General features: G+C 44.1%; 3 protein-coding genes across 3 annotated transcripts in view; 1 reads left to right on the top strand and 2 right to left on the bottom strand.

Moving 5' to 3' along the window:
• LOC128310193 (protein tweety-2-like) overlaps positions 1 to 2,040 on the bottom strand; it is a 39,614-nt gene extending 37,574 nt beyond the window's left edge. The window contains exon 1 of the mRNA XM_053046778.1: positions 1,897 to 2,040. Within this exon, the coding sequence (XP_052902738.1) occupies positions 1,897 to 2,040 (144 nt within the window). The remainder of the gene's footprint in view (positions 1 to 1,896) is intronic.
• Positions 2,041 to 4,626: 2,586 nt separating this feature from the next.
• Positions 4,627 to 7,848, bottom strand: LOC128310287 (endoribonuclease CG2145). Its single transcript, XM_053046891.1, has 5 exons — positions 7,828 to 7,848; positions 7,643 to 7,726; positions 5,595 to 6,483; positions 5,088 to 5,520; positions 4,627 to 5,012 (listed from the first exon to the last, which is right to left on the bottom strand). Exons 2-5 carry the CDS (start codon positions 7,695 to 7,697, stop codon positions 4,779 to 4,781), a joined length of 1,611 nt encoding a protein of 536 aa, XP_052902851.1. The 5' UTR covers positions 7,698 to 7,726; positions 7,828 to 7,848; the 3' UTR covers positions 4,627 to 4,778.
• A 5,019-nt stretch (positions 7,849 to 12,867) lies between these two features.
• On the top strand, positions 12,868 to 14,538 carry LOC128298991 (uncharacterized oxidoreductase YoxD-like). Its single transcript, XM_053034817.1, has 5 exons — positions 12,868 to 13,233; positions 13,691 to 13,867; positions 13,943 to 14,199; positions 14,276 to 14,404; positions 14,466 to 14,538. The coding sequence occupies exons 1-5, from the start codon at positions 12,868 to 12,870 to the stop codon at positions 14,536 to 14,538; spliced, it is 1,002 nt and encodes a 333-aa protein (XP_052890777.1).
• Positions 14,539 to 15,729: the final 1,191 nt, after the last annotated feature.

The following is a 15,729-nucleotide window of genomic DNA, read 5'->3' as shown; positions in this document are numbered from 1 at the left end:
GGAAGGGACACGTCCGTCATCATTACTGGAATGTATCATTATTTTAATGTGTAGTCTATTTCTGAACGGAACAGCGCAACGGATGACGTTCCAAAAATAGGTTTCGCCAAAGTGAGTCCCAAAATAAGCCGAAAACCCCACTCGGCAAAAGGATGCTGGAAAATGTTATGCTAAACAAATTTGATCATGTTTCTCTGTGTGTTCACCCCGTTTTGTTTATCGCCATCCTCACCTTCGCGGGAAACGGATTAACGGAGGGATGCTCGAAGAAACAAAAAAAAAAACAGGAGGACGCAATCTTTATGGCGTCATCGCCCCGTTGCCAGTACTGGCGACATCGTGTGCACGAGGACAACTTCCTTCAGCAGGTTCAGTATGACGGTATACGCGTTTCCGGTGTGTTCGGATACGAACTCACCCATACATACCAATGCTACTGTTGAGATGATGAACCATTTTACGACCTTCACCCACACACACTTATATGCGAAAGGTGTACACCGACGTACCGGGCACACGGCAGGGCGATTTTGTTTGCCCAATACAGCGATGTGGTGCGATAAAAACACAGCATTCTTTCCTGAGCAACAATTAAGCCCAATGAGGTTTTTTTTCCTGCAATCTAAAAAAAACCACAAAGCAAGGATCTTCATGACCGGGAACGGGTTATTTTAACATCCCGGCGGAAGGAGTGTCAGGATATGGCACGAATTGGGAAAAAGGAAAACCGCACGCATACATACGAGCCAATTGCGTGAAGCCGTTGCGTCACAGTGTGCGTACCATCCAGTTAACAGTTGTTTGTGTAAGTGCAGCAAAGGTTTTTTTTTGTGGTTGCGTAGAATCGAGGAAGGATACGTTTACTGACACCAGCTCCGGGGGCAACCCATCCTCCCTAATACGCGGAAAACGAGCGTGGCATGAAGACATTATGCGAATAGTGAATTTACCGGTCGGGAAATGGGAAATTGTCATACAATGCTGGGGAGCACTGTTTTAACTTTAGTATCCGCAATTGTTTTCTGTATTTCGTGTCTTTGCACGGTTACCAACGGGTGAATATCGTTACTAGGGAATGATGACGTTTTGCACAGAAAAAAAAAACACGCACACTCACACACGCGAAAGAAAATAACAATTGACGTGTGTGAATTGCAAGACAAAATAGATTAGTATAAATTCTGCGTGATTAAAAAAAGTGGACATTTCTTATAATTGTTATTACTTCCAATTTATTTTAAATAATTTTCCATTAAATAACATTTAATCACTAGAGCAGAAAACATACTCGCTAATAATATTTCCGTACTTCCGAGTGACGTCAGCAGCTGTGTTATTTACCTAAAGGAGCATATACTTCCACGAGAGAATAATCAATCATTAACTTATCAACCCATGTTGCCGCCTTGGCAACGAAATCTCACAGTTTCACCTTCCTGTTAGCAGAGTAGGTCGATATAGAGTGAGGTTCACAGTGGGCGGCAAAAGAAGGGATCTCGAACGCCTGCTATCTGACATAATGTTGACATTGGTGGTAAATGTTCTCTCCTAGCATAGCCCGTCATACACGAGCCCCAGCCAATTTTCTTCGCCGAAAGGAAGAGAACACACGCGAGAGATCAGATGCTGTCAACAAACTTTTGCTCTCTGGAAAGATGCTGATGCTGTGGGGCGTCTGTGATGCTTTTGCTCTTCAATTCTCCAAAATACGGTACAGGTTTTCACTGTACATTCGAGCCTCAAAGAGAATGGGAAATTTTCTAAACCATTTTCCCGTAGGAATATTGTACGATACCATCTTCCCTACAGTGAACAGTAAGAGCAAAATCGCCCTAGTATGAGAAAAAGGGTGTTTTAGTGAAGCTCAGCTCCACAGCACGAAGGTCTTTCACTTACCTCGGTGTAAACGGTGCTGTTCGGATTAAACGTATCGTTGACCCGGTGCAGCGTAATGTTGATGTGCGGAACCGAATGCAGCAGCTGCACCAGAAAGGACGGTGCAGGCTGATGCTGCTCCATGATCACGTTTCCGTACTGCATTGCGTTGCGAGAAAGGGCGGTATGTTGGGTGTATCTATTCTCGCTTTCTCGTTTTGCCCCCTTCTTCTCCCAACCCAGGGGGTTGAACACCGCTTATGCCGTTCCTCGGTGCACACGCGTGCGTGCGTGCTTTGCGATGTGTGAGTTGCGGCTGTGATTAGTGGTTATCTCGCTGACCAAAGCTTATCCACAAACGACTAACGGCTGGTTATCAAAACTGCTTTTCTATCTTATTAACTTTACATTCTTAAACGCTCGGTGCCGAACGGAAATGGCAGCCAAACACATGCACACTGTCGACAACTACAACTTTAAACATGTGCTCACACAAAACACACACTGCACTAGGGAAAGATATTTTTCGTTTCCACAGATTCTTCTAAACGCTCTTCTCACTTCTGGCACGTTTGGAATTCTTGACTATTTTGAAGAACGTGGCCTTTTTCAACTTTTCACACTTCTCATATCCACCCAGGTGGACCCTCCCAAACCACACACGCACACTCACACACACAGCCTAGCTCACCATAAAACAAACAATTTTTGTAGATCTTTTTTTTTATTTTCCTTTGCCTGAATATTCAGCCTTCTGTCGAGAGAAGTATCGAACCCGGAACCACGAGCTGCTGTTTTCACTGTGGTGTCGCTCACTCGCACACCAGCATCTTCATCCGCCGCCGCAGATCGCTAAAATATTTCATCCTGCACGCACTCACTCACACACTGTCAAAGAGACATACGAACGCCCGCAAAGCTGCACGAAAGGAAGAAACCGATGAAGACCGTTGAAACAATCAAAACAAGCAAACTACAATGTAGAACCATGGGATGCTGCGATTGTTACAATACACATACGCTCGCACAAACACACACATAACTATACACAGCTATGCGAACAAGAGAGAAAAAAACACACACACCGCACAAGTCTTTACGTATCGTCCTTTGGAAGTAAAAGTGTGGGATGCTGGCGTTAAGGATTTTATGCTGAGGGAGAACCTTGCCTTCGCCTCTTGACAGCTCCTATTATCACTGTGGTAGTGGTACAGGACACATGTGGTTTTGTCCCGTTTCGTTGCGTAGGAAGAAGGAAACGGAACGCAATAGTTCCCTCTTGCGAGCAGAACCGGGAAAAATATCCTAGCAATAGCAATTCTTCTTGCTTTCTTGGTCAGATAGCATAGCCACGCACACTATCGCATCAGCATCCCATCTCTAATACATTCTCAGCAAAAAATACATTGGAGATTCTCTTTTGCTTACGCACACATGTATTCGGCACGCCTTGCGTGGTGGGGTAGCTACGTAATCAAAGTAATCCTGCCGGAAGGATAATCCGCTACTGTGATTAACGTGAACGAGTGTTAGAAGGATCTTTTCGTCAGCAATCAAACGTACCAATTTTAATAACGAGGAACCCCTCACAAGTGTGTTTCAAAAATCTTCTTCCCAATTAGAACGGGGACAGAGTTTGCAGATGAACGAAAAAAAGAAAACCATAGCGTAACTTTTCACACTAACTCACCACCGCCGGAAGGACCAGTCTTGGGCGTGCGTGCATGCGTGAATGAAACGCCATGCAGCCTCCCTCGGGGATGGGAAGGACACTTGAGCGACCCTCTTTTAGAAGTTCTACTTTTTGCCTTTTTATTCAAGATTTTTGCAAACTCTTCCCTGACACTGTTGCAGGATCGCTCCACATCTACCAAGGTGCGGCCACAAAGTGGTTGCGTTGGTGGGTTTTGCAAACGTTTGCGTATGAAACAGTAGTGACGAATCGTATCCTTCTGGTAACACAATGAACATATTATTGCTTGTTTCAATTTCGTCTGAACTTTTGGTACTCTATCTGATGTATACGCGGGTGGATTTCTACACAATCGCACTTTTCCTGCTACACCAATTTTTGCGTTGCACGAGCGCTTCAAAGAAACTAATTGCTTTACACAAACGTATTAGCTTGAACCAACGTTTGCTTCTTTCCAAGAACTATACGCGATAAAAAAAAGCTTTACCACGGCACGAGATGTACCTAAACACGTCCGTCGCAGCTCACGGCTTGATATTTTTTATTTTTTTCGTGTATTTTGGCGTGTTGGTTTTGTGTAGTACTGAACTCGAACGCGTGTAAACACAAGGCACGAAGATGTGCCGAAGTGTTTCGAACAAATTCGAAGTACAAAAATGCGTTCGAATTCGAACATGATTTTAGCTCATACAAGAAAGTAGCGTACTGTATTTAATTTTCAGGATAATATTTGAATTCAACATTCAGTTAAAAGTAAACCAGTTGATCGAATATTATTTATTTATCCGATGAACATTATTTATCCGTACCAATCCCCCGTAACAAGGACAGCCTATCCCGCTACGAAGTAAACTAAGCCTAGGAAGCCAGAAATGGCACACTTGAGCTAATAGGTCGTTACGTCAAGAGAGCGAGAGAGATAATTTCTTTAAAAATGCTTGCTTCTTGAATAAAAAGTACAAATACTCTTTTATGCTATTTTTCTTGCTGTTTTTTTCTATTTCTGGATGTTCTTTCATTAACTGCTCATTAACCAAACTCTACAAATAAAAGGGAGTATTTATTTTATTTAAAAATGAGGTATTATTTTTGCTCAATATCATGCACGTGTACGTATATTGCTGGTATAAAAGTAAAAATGTTCTTCACCCATTTCACACCAGGTTTGATGTAAACGGAAAGACATAGTTGTGTAACTGTCCCGGAGCATTTAAATATTTGGCCATGCACCACCGATCAAGTTTTTACCTCGATACCGGAACGTGAAGGTCTTGATCGTGAACGGCTTACCGTTGATCGCGAGTGGACATTCTTTGTCCGGTCGCACCTGGAAACAAACGGTGTAGAGGGCAATTTCCAGCTCGGGCGAAGTGCCGACAAACAGCGAGTTGGACGGTTTCTGTAGATTATCGAACGTCAGCCGAACCTTGGCAATTTCTCCTTTCTACGGGGACACGATATAAGACAACGTTAGCTAACGATCACTAATTAAAGCCCCTCGCCCCTTCGTTGGACTTACCGTGCCCAGCTCCATCTTTTTGTTCCAGCCCTTGTAATCGATTCGGCCGGCCTTCTCCATATCGTAAACGTACAACCAATTATGCAGTCCTATCATCGTGCCATTGCTGACCTCGTTGAGGAACACATGCTCGAACCCGGAACTGCCAATCTTGCCGTTACCACGCGAGTACAGCGTAAACCAGATCGTCTTGAGCAGCTCGTGGTGAGTCTTTGGATCAGCCGTCACAATTCCCTTTTTCTGCAGGAACAGCATCGCTTGACGCATTACGTTCGTGGCCAGCAAAGCATCGACAAAGTCATTCTCCTCCTTCTTCTCTAGCGGGGTTACGTACTCGTTAGTCATCGTATCCAGTTCGTAGTTGTTGAACAGTGCGTGCATTTTCTCGATCGTTGGAATGGCGTAAATCTTTGCCTCATCCACCGTCAGGAAGCTGGAATTGAACAAACCATTATTAGCTGTTTCCATGTTCCCAATGTCTCTCAATGCAATCAGAATCGAACGTACGGATTTGGCGCCTCGTCGGTGTTAACGAAGGACGAGGTCTGTTTCTGATAGTTGATCGTAACGAACTTGCTCGGGCTGTTGGTGTCTTTGGTGAACAGCAACTCGGACAATGCCACCAGCTCATCGTCCGTAGTAGGGCCATCACCAACGGCACTAGCCGATGCCGGTGTACTGCTCACTTTCTGCGCACCAGGTGTTCCGGGAGTGGTCGGCACAAAGCTAACGCCCGGTTTACCTCCCGGCTGTACGGTCGGTGGAGTACGCGTCCAAGCATTCGCAACGGTTGACGTCGGTACCGGTGCCGGAGTGGGACTTCCACTGCGCGATGGAGGAAGTGCAGGGAACGCATCCTTCGATTTGGGTGTCGTTGTGGTTGTGGTTGTCGATGATGCAGCACCAGTGGACAGTGTCGAGACCGATTTCGCAGTAGTCGATGTAACTCCGGCAATGGACCCCAGGGTTTTGGCGGTGGTAACGGCGGTTGGCAGAGCGGCAGACGCCTTAGCAGTGGTGACCGTACCCGGTTTTACCGTGGTGCCCGATCTGGCCGTTGTCGATGGAGCAACCGTGGTCGTGGATGTTTTATCCTTTTTGCCACCGAACAGACCGCTAAAGAATCCCTGTTTCTTTGTGGTCGGTGTCGCTACGGTAGTCGTGGTGGTCTTCGTCGTTGTGGTGGTAGTAGACTTTTCTTCATTCTTCGAACTTCCCCCAAACAGCTTGCCGAAGAACCCTTTCTTGGTCGTTGTCGACGGAATGGGTGTGGTACTGGTGGGAGTAGCGATCGTCGATGATGGAGTCACACTGGGATCGACCGGTGCATACGAAAGGAGTGCAACATTCGGATCCTCATCCTGTTTCTTCTTGCTACTGCCAAACCACTGTGCATCTGCAATAAGACGATGCGTGAAAGAAGAGGTTTCACTTTCATTCGATCTCATTCAATCTGTGGAAAGTAGCTAACATGGAATGGAACAGTGACGCAGTGACATTTTGTCAGTAACGTGTGCAACTTTCTGATAATAAATGGAATAAATTTAACAAGCCACCAATTGCAACAAACCTACCTTAATTGACTCTACACTTTGAAATAATTATAAGTTATTAAGTTAATAGCATTCCCCGAAGGAAAGGGTAGAACTCATAGAACTGTTTGGATTACCCTTTAGCAATTGTAAATATTGTCTCAAGTAAGCAGATTCTGCCTGGAAGCACGTGTCAGTTTAAAAGATTAGAATCGATCAAGTTGATTACTATCAGACTGGAACTGCTTGCAGCGTCACATGATTCCAGCAGGGGATTGCCATGCCTTATTCAAATCAAACTTCAACAAACGTTTGTTTCCGTGAAATAAAACATCAAAACACATTTATGCCAAATTCCCACTTCTTGATGAAGTGTTCTTGGTTCGCGAAGTGAACAGCACAGTTCCGCGTATACAGCGACACGCAAAAGTGATCGAGACGTTAATTGATACGAAAGATGAATCCGGCTCAAACAATCGAAATAGGCCAGAGTCACGAAGGTCAAGCGATTGCTGTTACACTCCGACGAGCAGGAACACGCACGGAAAGACAAATGTTGTATATCAATAAATATTAAAGCAAGAATATGATCGAGACTAATTATCAGAATACGAACGAAACGTGTTGCCCTTACCCAAACACCGCTCGGACGCGTTACCTTCCGATCAAGCGGTAGATTTGTATGTTTCCGCAGTGACCTTCACCGGTGGTTGTCGGACGATGCCAAACAACGATAAATGTTCACCGGTAGCATGTTCCGTGCATTCGATGCATCATTTGCAAGTTTAACCGGGTTCAATTGAGTCAATCAATTCGAAATGAAACGTGCTGCGACCTTCGGGGGATCGGGTGTCACTTTGCTAATTTATATGCCACCGGATGACATCAGAGCCCAAACTCCCGAACAGGCATGATGATGGAAGGTGATCGCGTACACCGTTCGATCATAGCAATCTGTGCGAGCTTGGTGGAGACTCTTTGAAGCAAATACAGTAAGAATTACTTCTCCAGCCTATACCTTACCGATCGTTAACGCCAGGCACAGCAACACTATGGTTCCAGTGTGAATTATCCGCATTTTGCTGCCGGTAATGCTGGTTGTCTAATCTGTAAACAAATTCAACACCAACACACGGACGAGATTAGAGACACACCTGGTGGAGCGGGACACCAACACAACGGGCACAAAATCACAATCCGGTCCGCACCTGAGATTACTGCGTGTTCCACCAAAGCGAACCGATCTGTACGATCCGACGGACACCAAGCGAATGGCAAAAGGGACGGTCCGAATCTCCCAACCCAGTCAGTCTCTCTCAACGGATCGTCTTTGAGGTAGGGATGCGGGTCGATTCTCGAAAACTCGCTTATGTGTGAAATACCGCTCGCTTCGAAGATCACCGTACGCTTACTTTCTTCTTGCCAGGGGTTTCATGTTGTTCGTGCTATGTGATGACCTCTGGAGTTCGCGTAGACGTTAAGCGGATTATGATTATCTCACCTTTTTCGTAGCCTCCTAGCCTTGAAACATGCATGCTACCATCCCATAAACAGTGTGAGCCAGCCTTTGGGCTTTTTTCCTTTTTTTCATGATTTGAATTCCGGGCACCATGTTCTGCCGGGATTGAATGCTGGCTGAGTGGACTTCGTGTTACCCGATCTTGTCAAGGCAATATGTGTCGTGTGTAGAGTTCTTCCATTCATTATGGTATATTATTGCATACATATTTATATTACATAGGACATGCAGGGTCTAGTACACCCGGGATAAGGTATCCTTTCACTCTTTGGAGAAGGCAATGTCTTATGGCTATAGATTAAGTTACCAATAGTCATGAACAATACGTTCTGCCCGTTCCTCTTAAATAAACAAAACATGATGAAGTTCAGTATTGTAGTAGCTCAAAAGTGATAGCTAACCAGCATTTGCGTAAAAGGATCTCTGAAACAGCATTTAAACAGCGTATAGGTTGCAGCGTAGTGTACACCCTACAAGACTATTTATTCATTCGATTTTGGCAAAAATCGTACAGGACTGGGAAAACAGAGGATGGTCATGCAGTGAAAATACAACGTTTATCCAAAAGGCGACATGCGATCACCAGACATTATTTAGTGTATACTATTTCGGAGTATCTGATCACCTCCCGTCTATTTATTTATAAATACTACATAAACACCCCGGATTCATAAACATTAACACTAACATCAGTAATTTTCTATTTAGATCCAGTTTTCGTAGTTCAATTACGTGCAATTGGAATTTTAAACGTGTTTTCCTACATTTCACAGCAACTCAGAGTAACTTTATTCCGTACTTTTAGAGCGTTGCTACAACACAGTTTAAGTAAAAACCTATAAAAAATGCACAAAGAACCGTAGAAAAGCATAGAAAGAGTTTGTATTTACTTTTCCCACCTTTAAGAGTCACATAGAAGAAATTAAGAAAAATATAATTGCATTCTACTTCACCTGCGGCATCACTTTACAGTCACTCACAGTCTGAATTGCTGTACTTTCTGCTGAATCATTGCTGTACTTACAATTCAGCTAGTAGCTAGCGTAGCCAGCGGCGGATCAAACGGTAGGCGGAGTAGGCGGTCGCCTAGGGCCTCGCCGTGTTGGGGGCCCCAAAAAATTTGTGCCGATTGTGCGATTTTTGAAAATTTTACAACAAAGTTAATTTATAGCAAAAAAAATTAATTTACAAGGTAGAAAATTGATCAAAAATATCTTCCTTGGTTATATAAAACATTTGTTTCTATGTGATAAATTAAATGCAGAGAAGAATATCGACTTTGTGACTTTAAAGTATAAACGAAATTGCACCAGTACCAGGACACTAATTAAATTAAATGCAGAGAAGAATATCGACTTTGTGACTTTAAAGTATAAACGAAATTGCACCAGTACCAGGACACTAATTTTCCCGTTGGTCGAGAAAAATTTCTTCGAAAACTACCTGTTTCCGAATGTATAATACCAGGAGAGCATCCACGGAAGAGGTAGCACCTAGTACAGCAATTTTGGTCGAAAACCGCCGAAAAGTATGCAATGTTTAAACACTAACTTTCCTGTTGGTCGTGAAAAAATTCTTCGAAAACTACCAGTTTCCGAATGTATAATACCAGGAGAGCATCCACGGAAGAGGTAGCACCTAGTACAGCAATTTTGGTCGAAAACCGCCGAAAGGTATGCAATGTTTAAACACTAACTTTCCCGTTGGTCGTGAAAAATTTCTTCAAAAACTACCAGTTTCCGAATTTAAAGTACCAGGAGAGCATGCATGGAATAGGTAGCTCCTGATACTGCGCCATAAGGTATGCAATGTGTATACACTAGGTATGCGCCGTAAGGTATGCAATGTTTATACACTAACCTTGCAATCAACTTGCAATGCAAGTTTGGTGCAAGCAAGAAACTTGCAGCAAGATGGCGCGCAAGATGGCGCCCAACTTCGTACTTGCATGCAACAAACTTGCATGCAATAAACTTGCATGCAAGCTTGCATGCAAACTTGCATGCAAGTTCTTGCAAGCAAATTCTTGCATGCAAACTTGCATGCAAGTTTGTATGCAAGTTTGCATGCAAGAACTTGCATGCAAGAACTTGCAAGCTTGCATGCAAGTTTGTTGCATGCAAGTACGAAGTTGGGCGCCATCTTGCGCGCCATCTTGCTGCAAGTTTCTTGCTTGCACTAAACTTGCATTGCAAGTTGGTTGCAAGGTTAGTGTATAAACATTGCATACCTGACGGCGCATTGCAAGTTGGTTGCAAAGTTAGTGTATAAACATTGCATACTTTACGGCGCAGTACCAGGAGCTACCTCTTCCGTTGATGCTCTCCTGGTACTATACATTCGAAAACTGGTAGTTTTCGAAGAAATTTTTCACGACCAACGGGAAAGTTAGTGTTTAAACATTGCATACCTTTAAGCGGGCAAAATTACCAGGTGCTACCTCTTCCGTGGATGCTCTCCTGGTATCGGCAATCTGAAAGCAGCTGGTTTTGTATGGAATTTCGTACCAGCTAATGGCGATCCAAGTAGTGGCGTTATGGTTCTCCTTAGCGCATACAAACGTTTATATATAGAGACTAGCTTACTAGGCCCGTTTACAGGGCTACGCAACAGAACTCTGAGATGTACGCAAGGGAGCTTTCTTTCCGAGACTTTGCTGGTGTTGTTACATCATGTTTGAAGTACATCTCCCTAACACCGATAATGCCGTAGCAAAATTATGGGCCCCCCTTGAAAAATTCCGCCCTGGGCCTCCAAGGGGATTGATCCTCCACTGAGCGTAACATTATTCGATTATTTACTGGAAGATGTATTATTGCTTTAAGAACACTTCTCACCAGTCTGGCAACGCTCAGTAATGTAGATAATTGTAAATGAATGGCCGAAATGGCTGGCACTATAGAAAAATAGGCCACCAGAATTTAAAAGTTTGTTACATATTCATAAGTTATTATATTCGGGTTTGTGTGTAAGCTTAAGCCTAAAGCCCTCTAAATCACGAGACACTCATGCTCTAAATGTTAGGTAATCTATATGCGATTGAGCTGAGAATAGTTTTTGTGAGGTTTATTGGCAATATAAATATGCGTAAGTTACACAATACAAATGATATCAGCAGCCCTGCTCAAGTTATGTCTGCTCGTATGCGCCCAGCGTTCGTTAACGCCTAACAGTATGCAATCGCAATATTCATGCTTTGTAAAATCGATTAACACGATCTGTTCAGCGTTGGGAAACTTCGTTTTAACACTATTGCATATTAATCAGTAGTCAACGGTGGCCGTTAGAAAATAATTATTGAAAATTTATGTTCCCCTTAATTCATGCAATATGCACCATAAGGCTTCCAAATCAGATCATCATTAAACTTCCAGTTCATCATTAAACTTCCGGAGAGATTTATGAATCTATGAGGAATCATTAATCTCTGAGGATTCATTAATTTTTGGAATAGAGATTCAAAAATTCATTCAGATTCATGTATCTGAATCTAAATTACCCAACACTAGTGGAGACCATTTATTTTATTCATTTCATTCATTTCTTTCATTTGTTTATTACCGTAGGCCGTTGTAGACCGCTGGCTACACTTGGCGTCTTAATTTTAGTCTTACAAGAATATTTCAAGCTTCAACTATCTTAAACCTTACCGGAACGCAGAACAGAAGAAATCAACAGGAAAAAAATAGAAACGTGATGCAAACTTAAGAACCGGATGACAAATGGGATCGAAAGGCAGGCTGGGATATATTATAATCAAAATAAAAGGACGAGTAGTTAAACATTTAAATGGCCAAAAGGAGGGTATCTTTACGGCCCGCTGCTGAGCGACGTATGGGTATATAGAATGGGGGACGGTTACGAAGGGAGTGGGAGGGAACATAAAGTGAGATATTGGAGAGTAGAGCTGCGGCATCGATGCATTCAAGCAGAAATGAGGCTACAAATGATGATTGGGAAATAGAACGGCGATCTTCAATTGACGCAAGGCTAATCAACCGGCATCTGTCCTCGTCACAGGGCAGAGCAGAGGAACCAATGGTTTTCCGAAAGGCAAACCTAGCGAAGGACTATTCGATCGATGTGGATTCTTACCAACGGGGACCAGATCACCGAGCAATACTCGAGAGTGGCCCTAACCACTAAAAAGAACAAAATCTTCACACAACATGGATCAGAGAAGTTTAGACGTTTCAGTACACCAAGAGACTTCCTAGACTTGCTGACAGAAGGTGAGGCCCGAATCAAACCAAATGCCCAAGTCCTTAAGTACCGAAACACGCTTTCGTAGAACCTGGTCAAGGGAATACAAATTTATGAAATTTACTGAAAAGCATACCGTTTCCGAAATCGAGAGCTGTAAGTTTCATTAACCTATGCGACAGGTGTCTAATACTAGTCGGATCCGATTTGAATTGGTATTGCCTTATCAGCCTGCTAACGAGTGTGATTCGTTACACCCAACCAATAAAACGAAACCCTCTAGCAAATTATCCCACCAAGTACCTTATCTACGCGGGAGCGTGATTCGATACGAGCCATCGAGCTTTGCCTTGGATAAGATTACATATTCGTCTCCCAAAGGGCCTCCAAATGCCCTGCCATATCAAACTGCTCGCAATTCGGCGGTGATTCAGTTGCTTCCGTTTCGTCGATATAGCGTGAGCTGCCTGAGTGTATTTGCGTACGAAGTGTTCAACCTGCACAGCGAGTGAATCGATCTCCAACCATGCCAACCGCGAATGAGCCTCACACCATCCGGCCGTACCAATGGGCTGAACCGATTCCTCTTAAGACCACTGTACAACGTGCCAGAGAGCTCGTTGAGACGCTGCTAAGTTTGCTTATGTTTACCTTCGAATGCGTACCGCTCTGGTGGGAAGCGCTGGCCGCACTGGTTGTCACACCCAGGGAAAAAAACATCTCCGGACAGACGGCGCTAGTGACGGGTGGCGCAAACGGGCTGGGGCAAGCGATTGCGATCGCGCTGGCCAGGGAAGGTTGTAACGTGGCCATAGTGGATGTGGATGAAACCAATAGCGAGGCGACGGTGGCCAAGCTGCGGCGCCACAATGTGTCTGCCGAGGCGTACAAGGTACAAGCGAGATAAAGAAGCTGTCTGACGTGAGTGCCGGGCGGCGTGGGCAAAGGTCGCCCGAGATAGTAATGATTGCGTTTCGACAGGAGAAGAAGTGTTATACAATTGTCTTCTTTACTGTGCTTTCAATGGTGATATGTTCCGAAATTGGGGCATTGTTTATTTTGGCAACTTTTGGTGATAGCTTTATTAGGGTTGATTTCCGGATAAAGTTCAGACAGTTCAGATTGGCTCAAAACAGGGGAAATGTTCGATTTCGACGCAAACACCAATTGAGGCACATATGTCGGAATATCAAATTCGCGATCTTCGAATAGATTTGAGTTCCTCAAAGATCATCATGCGAAAAATACTACCAAAAAAGCTTAGCATATTTCACATATAAGTAGTTAAGTTATTCCAACAATTTTCCCCATTCCTTACTGTGTATTATGGACAACAATCTCCATTTCAGGTCGACGTTTCGGACTGTGATGCAGTGCGCCAGCTTGGCCGCGACGTGGAGCGAGATCTTGGTCCGGTCGATATTCTCGTGAACAATGCTGGCATCTTGCCTACTAGCTTCTCGCTGGACGCTCTTCCTTCACACGTAAAGCGCAGCATGGAAGTGAACGTGCTGTCCAGCTTTTGGGTATGAATACAGTCCCCACATTGTGGACATATCATCACGGCTAATGGTTTCGATCTTCCACTACACGCTGCACAGACCACACAAACCTTCATCGACAGTATGATCCGTCGCCGGAAAGGACACATAGTAGCGATCAGCTCGATCGCGGGTTACGTTGCACCGGGCTGGGCAAAGACGTACGCCACGACCAAATTCGCCATCCGCGGCTTTATGGATGCGCTGGAGGATGATCTGTATCTGCGTGGACAGGCGAAGCATGTCCGAACGACGACCGTATTTCCTTTTGCCTTTAACACCCGCAAACAGGCCGTCAGTTTGCTGAAAGCATCATCGTAAGTTGTGGAGGGGTCTGGCACGAAGAAGCACCAAAAGCAGCTAACTCGTTTATTGTTCTTGCCGTTCTTGCAGTGGGCTAACGCGTTTGCCGATCTACGATCCCGCCATGCTCGGCGAGAGTGTGGTGAAAGCCATCAAAACTAATCAACGGAAGGTGGTGGTGCCGGCCACGGTTAAACCTTACCAACTTTCGATTTTTGAGTGAGTTGTCAGTACAGGAACGATTTGAATTTAGCTGAGTAATGCAATTCTCTTTCAACAGCAATCTGCCAATCAAGGTACGCCAGCTGTTGACCAGGACATTGGCACAAGGGGAGGTAAAATTGGTGGATTGAATGCCTGGACAATGCTCTCAAATATGGACAATATTCTTCAACTCTTTACGATTGAAGGATGAAAGGAAGGATGTTTGAAACGATAAGTAAAATACTTAATAGTTAGTCTCGACTAGATCGTGTGTTGCAAATCGAATTGCTTGTTTATTCGGATAAAGGTTGATTAGAATAATTTGAATGTAAATTAACATTCTACAATCTAATTTAAGTAATTTTTGTGCAAACAACATACACACAAATAGAAAGAAAACACTCTGTACGTGTGTAAAATTGCTAAACGGATATTGGAATTCTTTACTATCATCGCTATCATCGTTACCAGTGGAGGATCAATCCCCTTGGAAGCCCAGGGCGGAATTACAAATGGGGCCTCTAATTTTAAAAACGATGAATTGGGGGGCATTGAGGCCCTTGAAATGAGGCAAAGCTAAAGGCACCGGAACAAGGGGCTCTTGAACTCACTTTGAATAATCAACTTTCGAGAGGGGATCTCCAAAACGGCGAGACCCTAGGCTACCACCTACTCCGTCTGCCGTTTGATCCGCCGTTGATCCCTTTTCTCAACTCAACCACGAATCCGAAGATCAAACTATTTATTCTATTAAATAAACTTTTAATAAACACACAAAAACACTCTCCACAAAATACTTAATATAAACACATATGTAAGTAAAAGCGTTTAGGAGAAAGCGTCGCCGCCAGCAGATGCTGATCGCGCCTCATAATTGCATGCGGTTTTGTACTGAGTATATAGTCTGCATGAACATACCGACGAGCTGAGCTGTGCTGGTGCCCGAAGGAGCGCTCAGCATACGACGATATGGAGTGGAGAAGTGGAATAGATGTTAATATCACATATCATAGATATCAGCAGATTGACTCGCAGTACTGTTTGCCTCCCACATTCCCACGTTCCCACATGGTTATTCTTCTTCTTGATGACAATCTTTGTTGGGGGACAACAGAGAGCAAAATGGAAAGAATTAATCACCATTAGGGTTTAGTGTCCAGCTTACAAGAGCTAGAGGAGCACACGGTCATCTCAGTCGTCATTGCATATTATTTTGAAGCGCTTTTCCTTTCGTCGAAGTCTCTCCGCGCAAGCGATCGGACACGCCAGAAGCGACCAGTTTTGTGATTTCTGACACCAAGAGAGCATCTACGAAGGGAGCTAACATCAATCTGATCCGC

This window comes from Anopheles moucheti, chromosome 2 (assembly GCF_943734755.1).
Source record: "Anopheles moucheti chromosome 2, idAnoMoucSN_F20_07, whole genome shotgun sequence".
NCBI lineage: Eukaryota > Metazoa > Arthropoda > Insecta > Diptera > Culicidae > Anopheles > Anopheles moucheti.
This window is presented reverse-complemented; position numbering and strand designations above follow the sequence as displayed.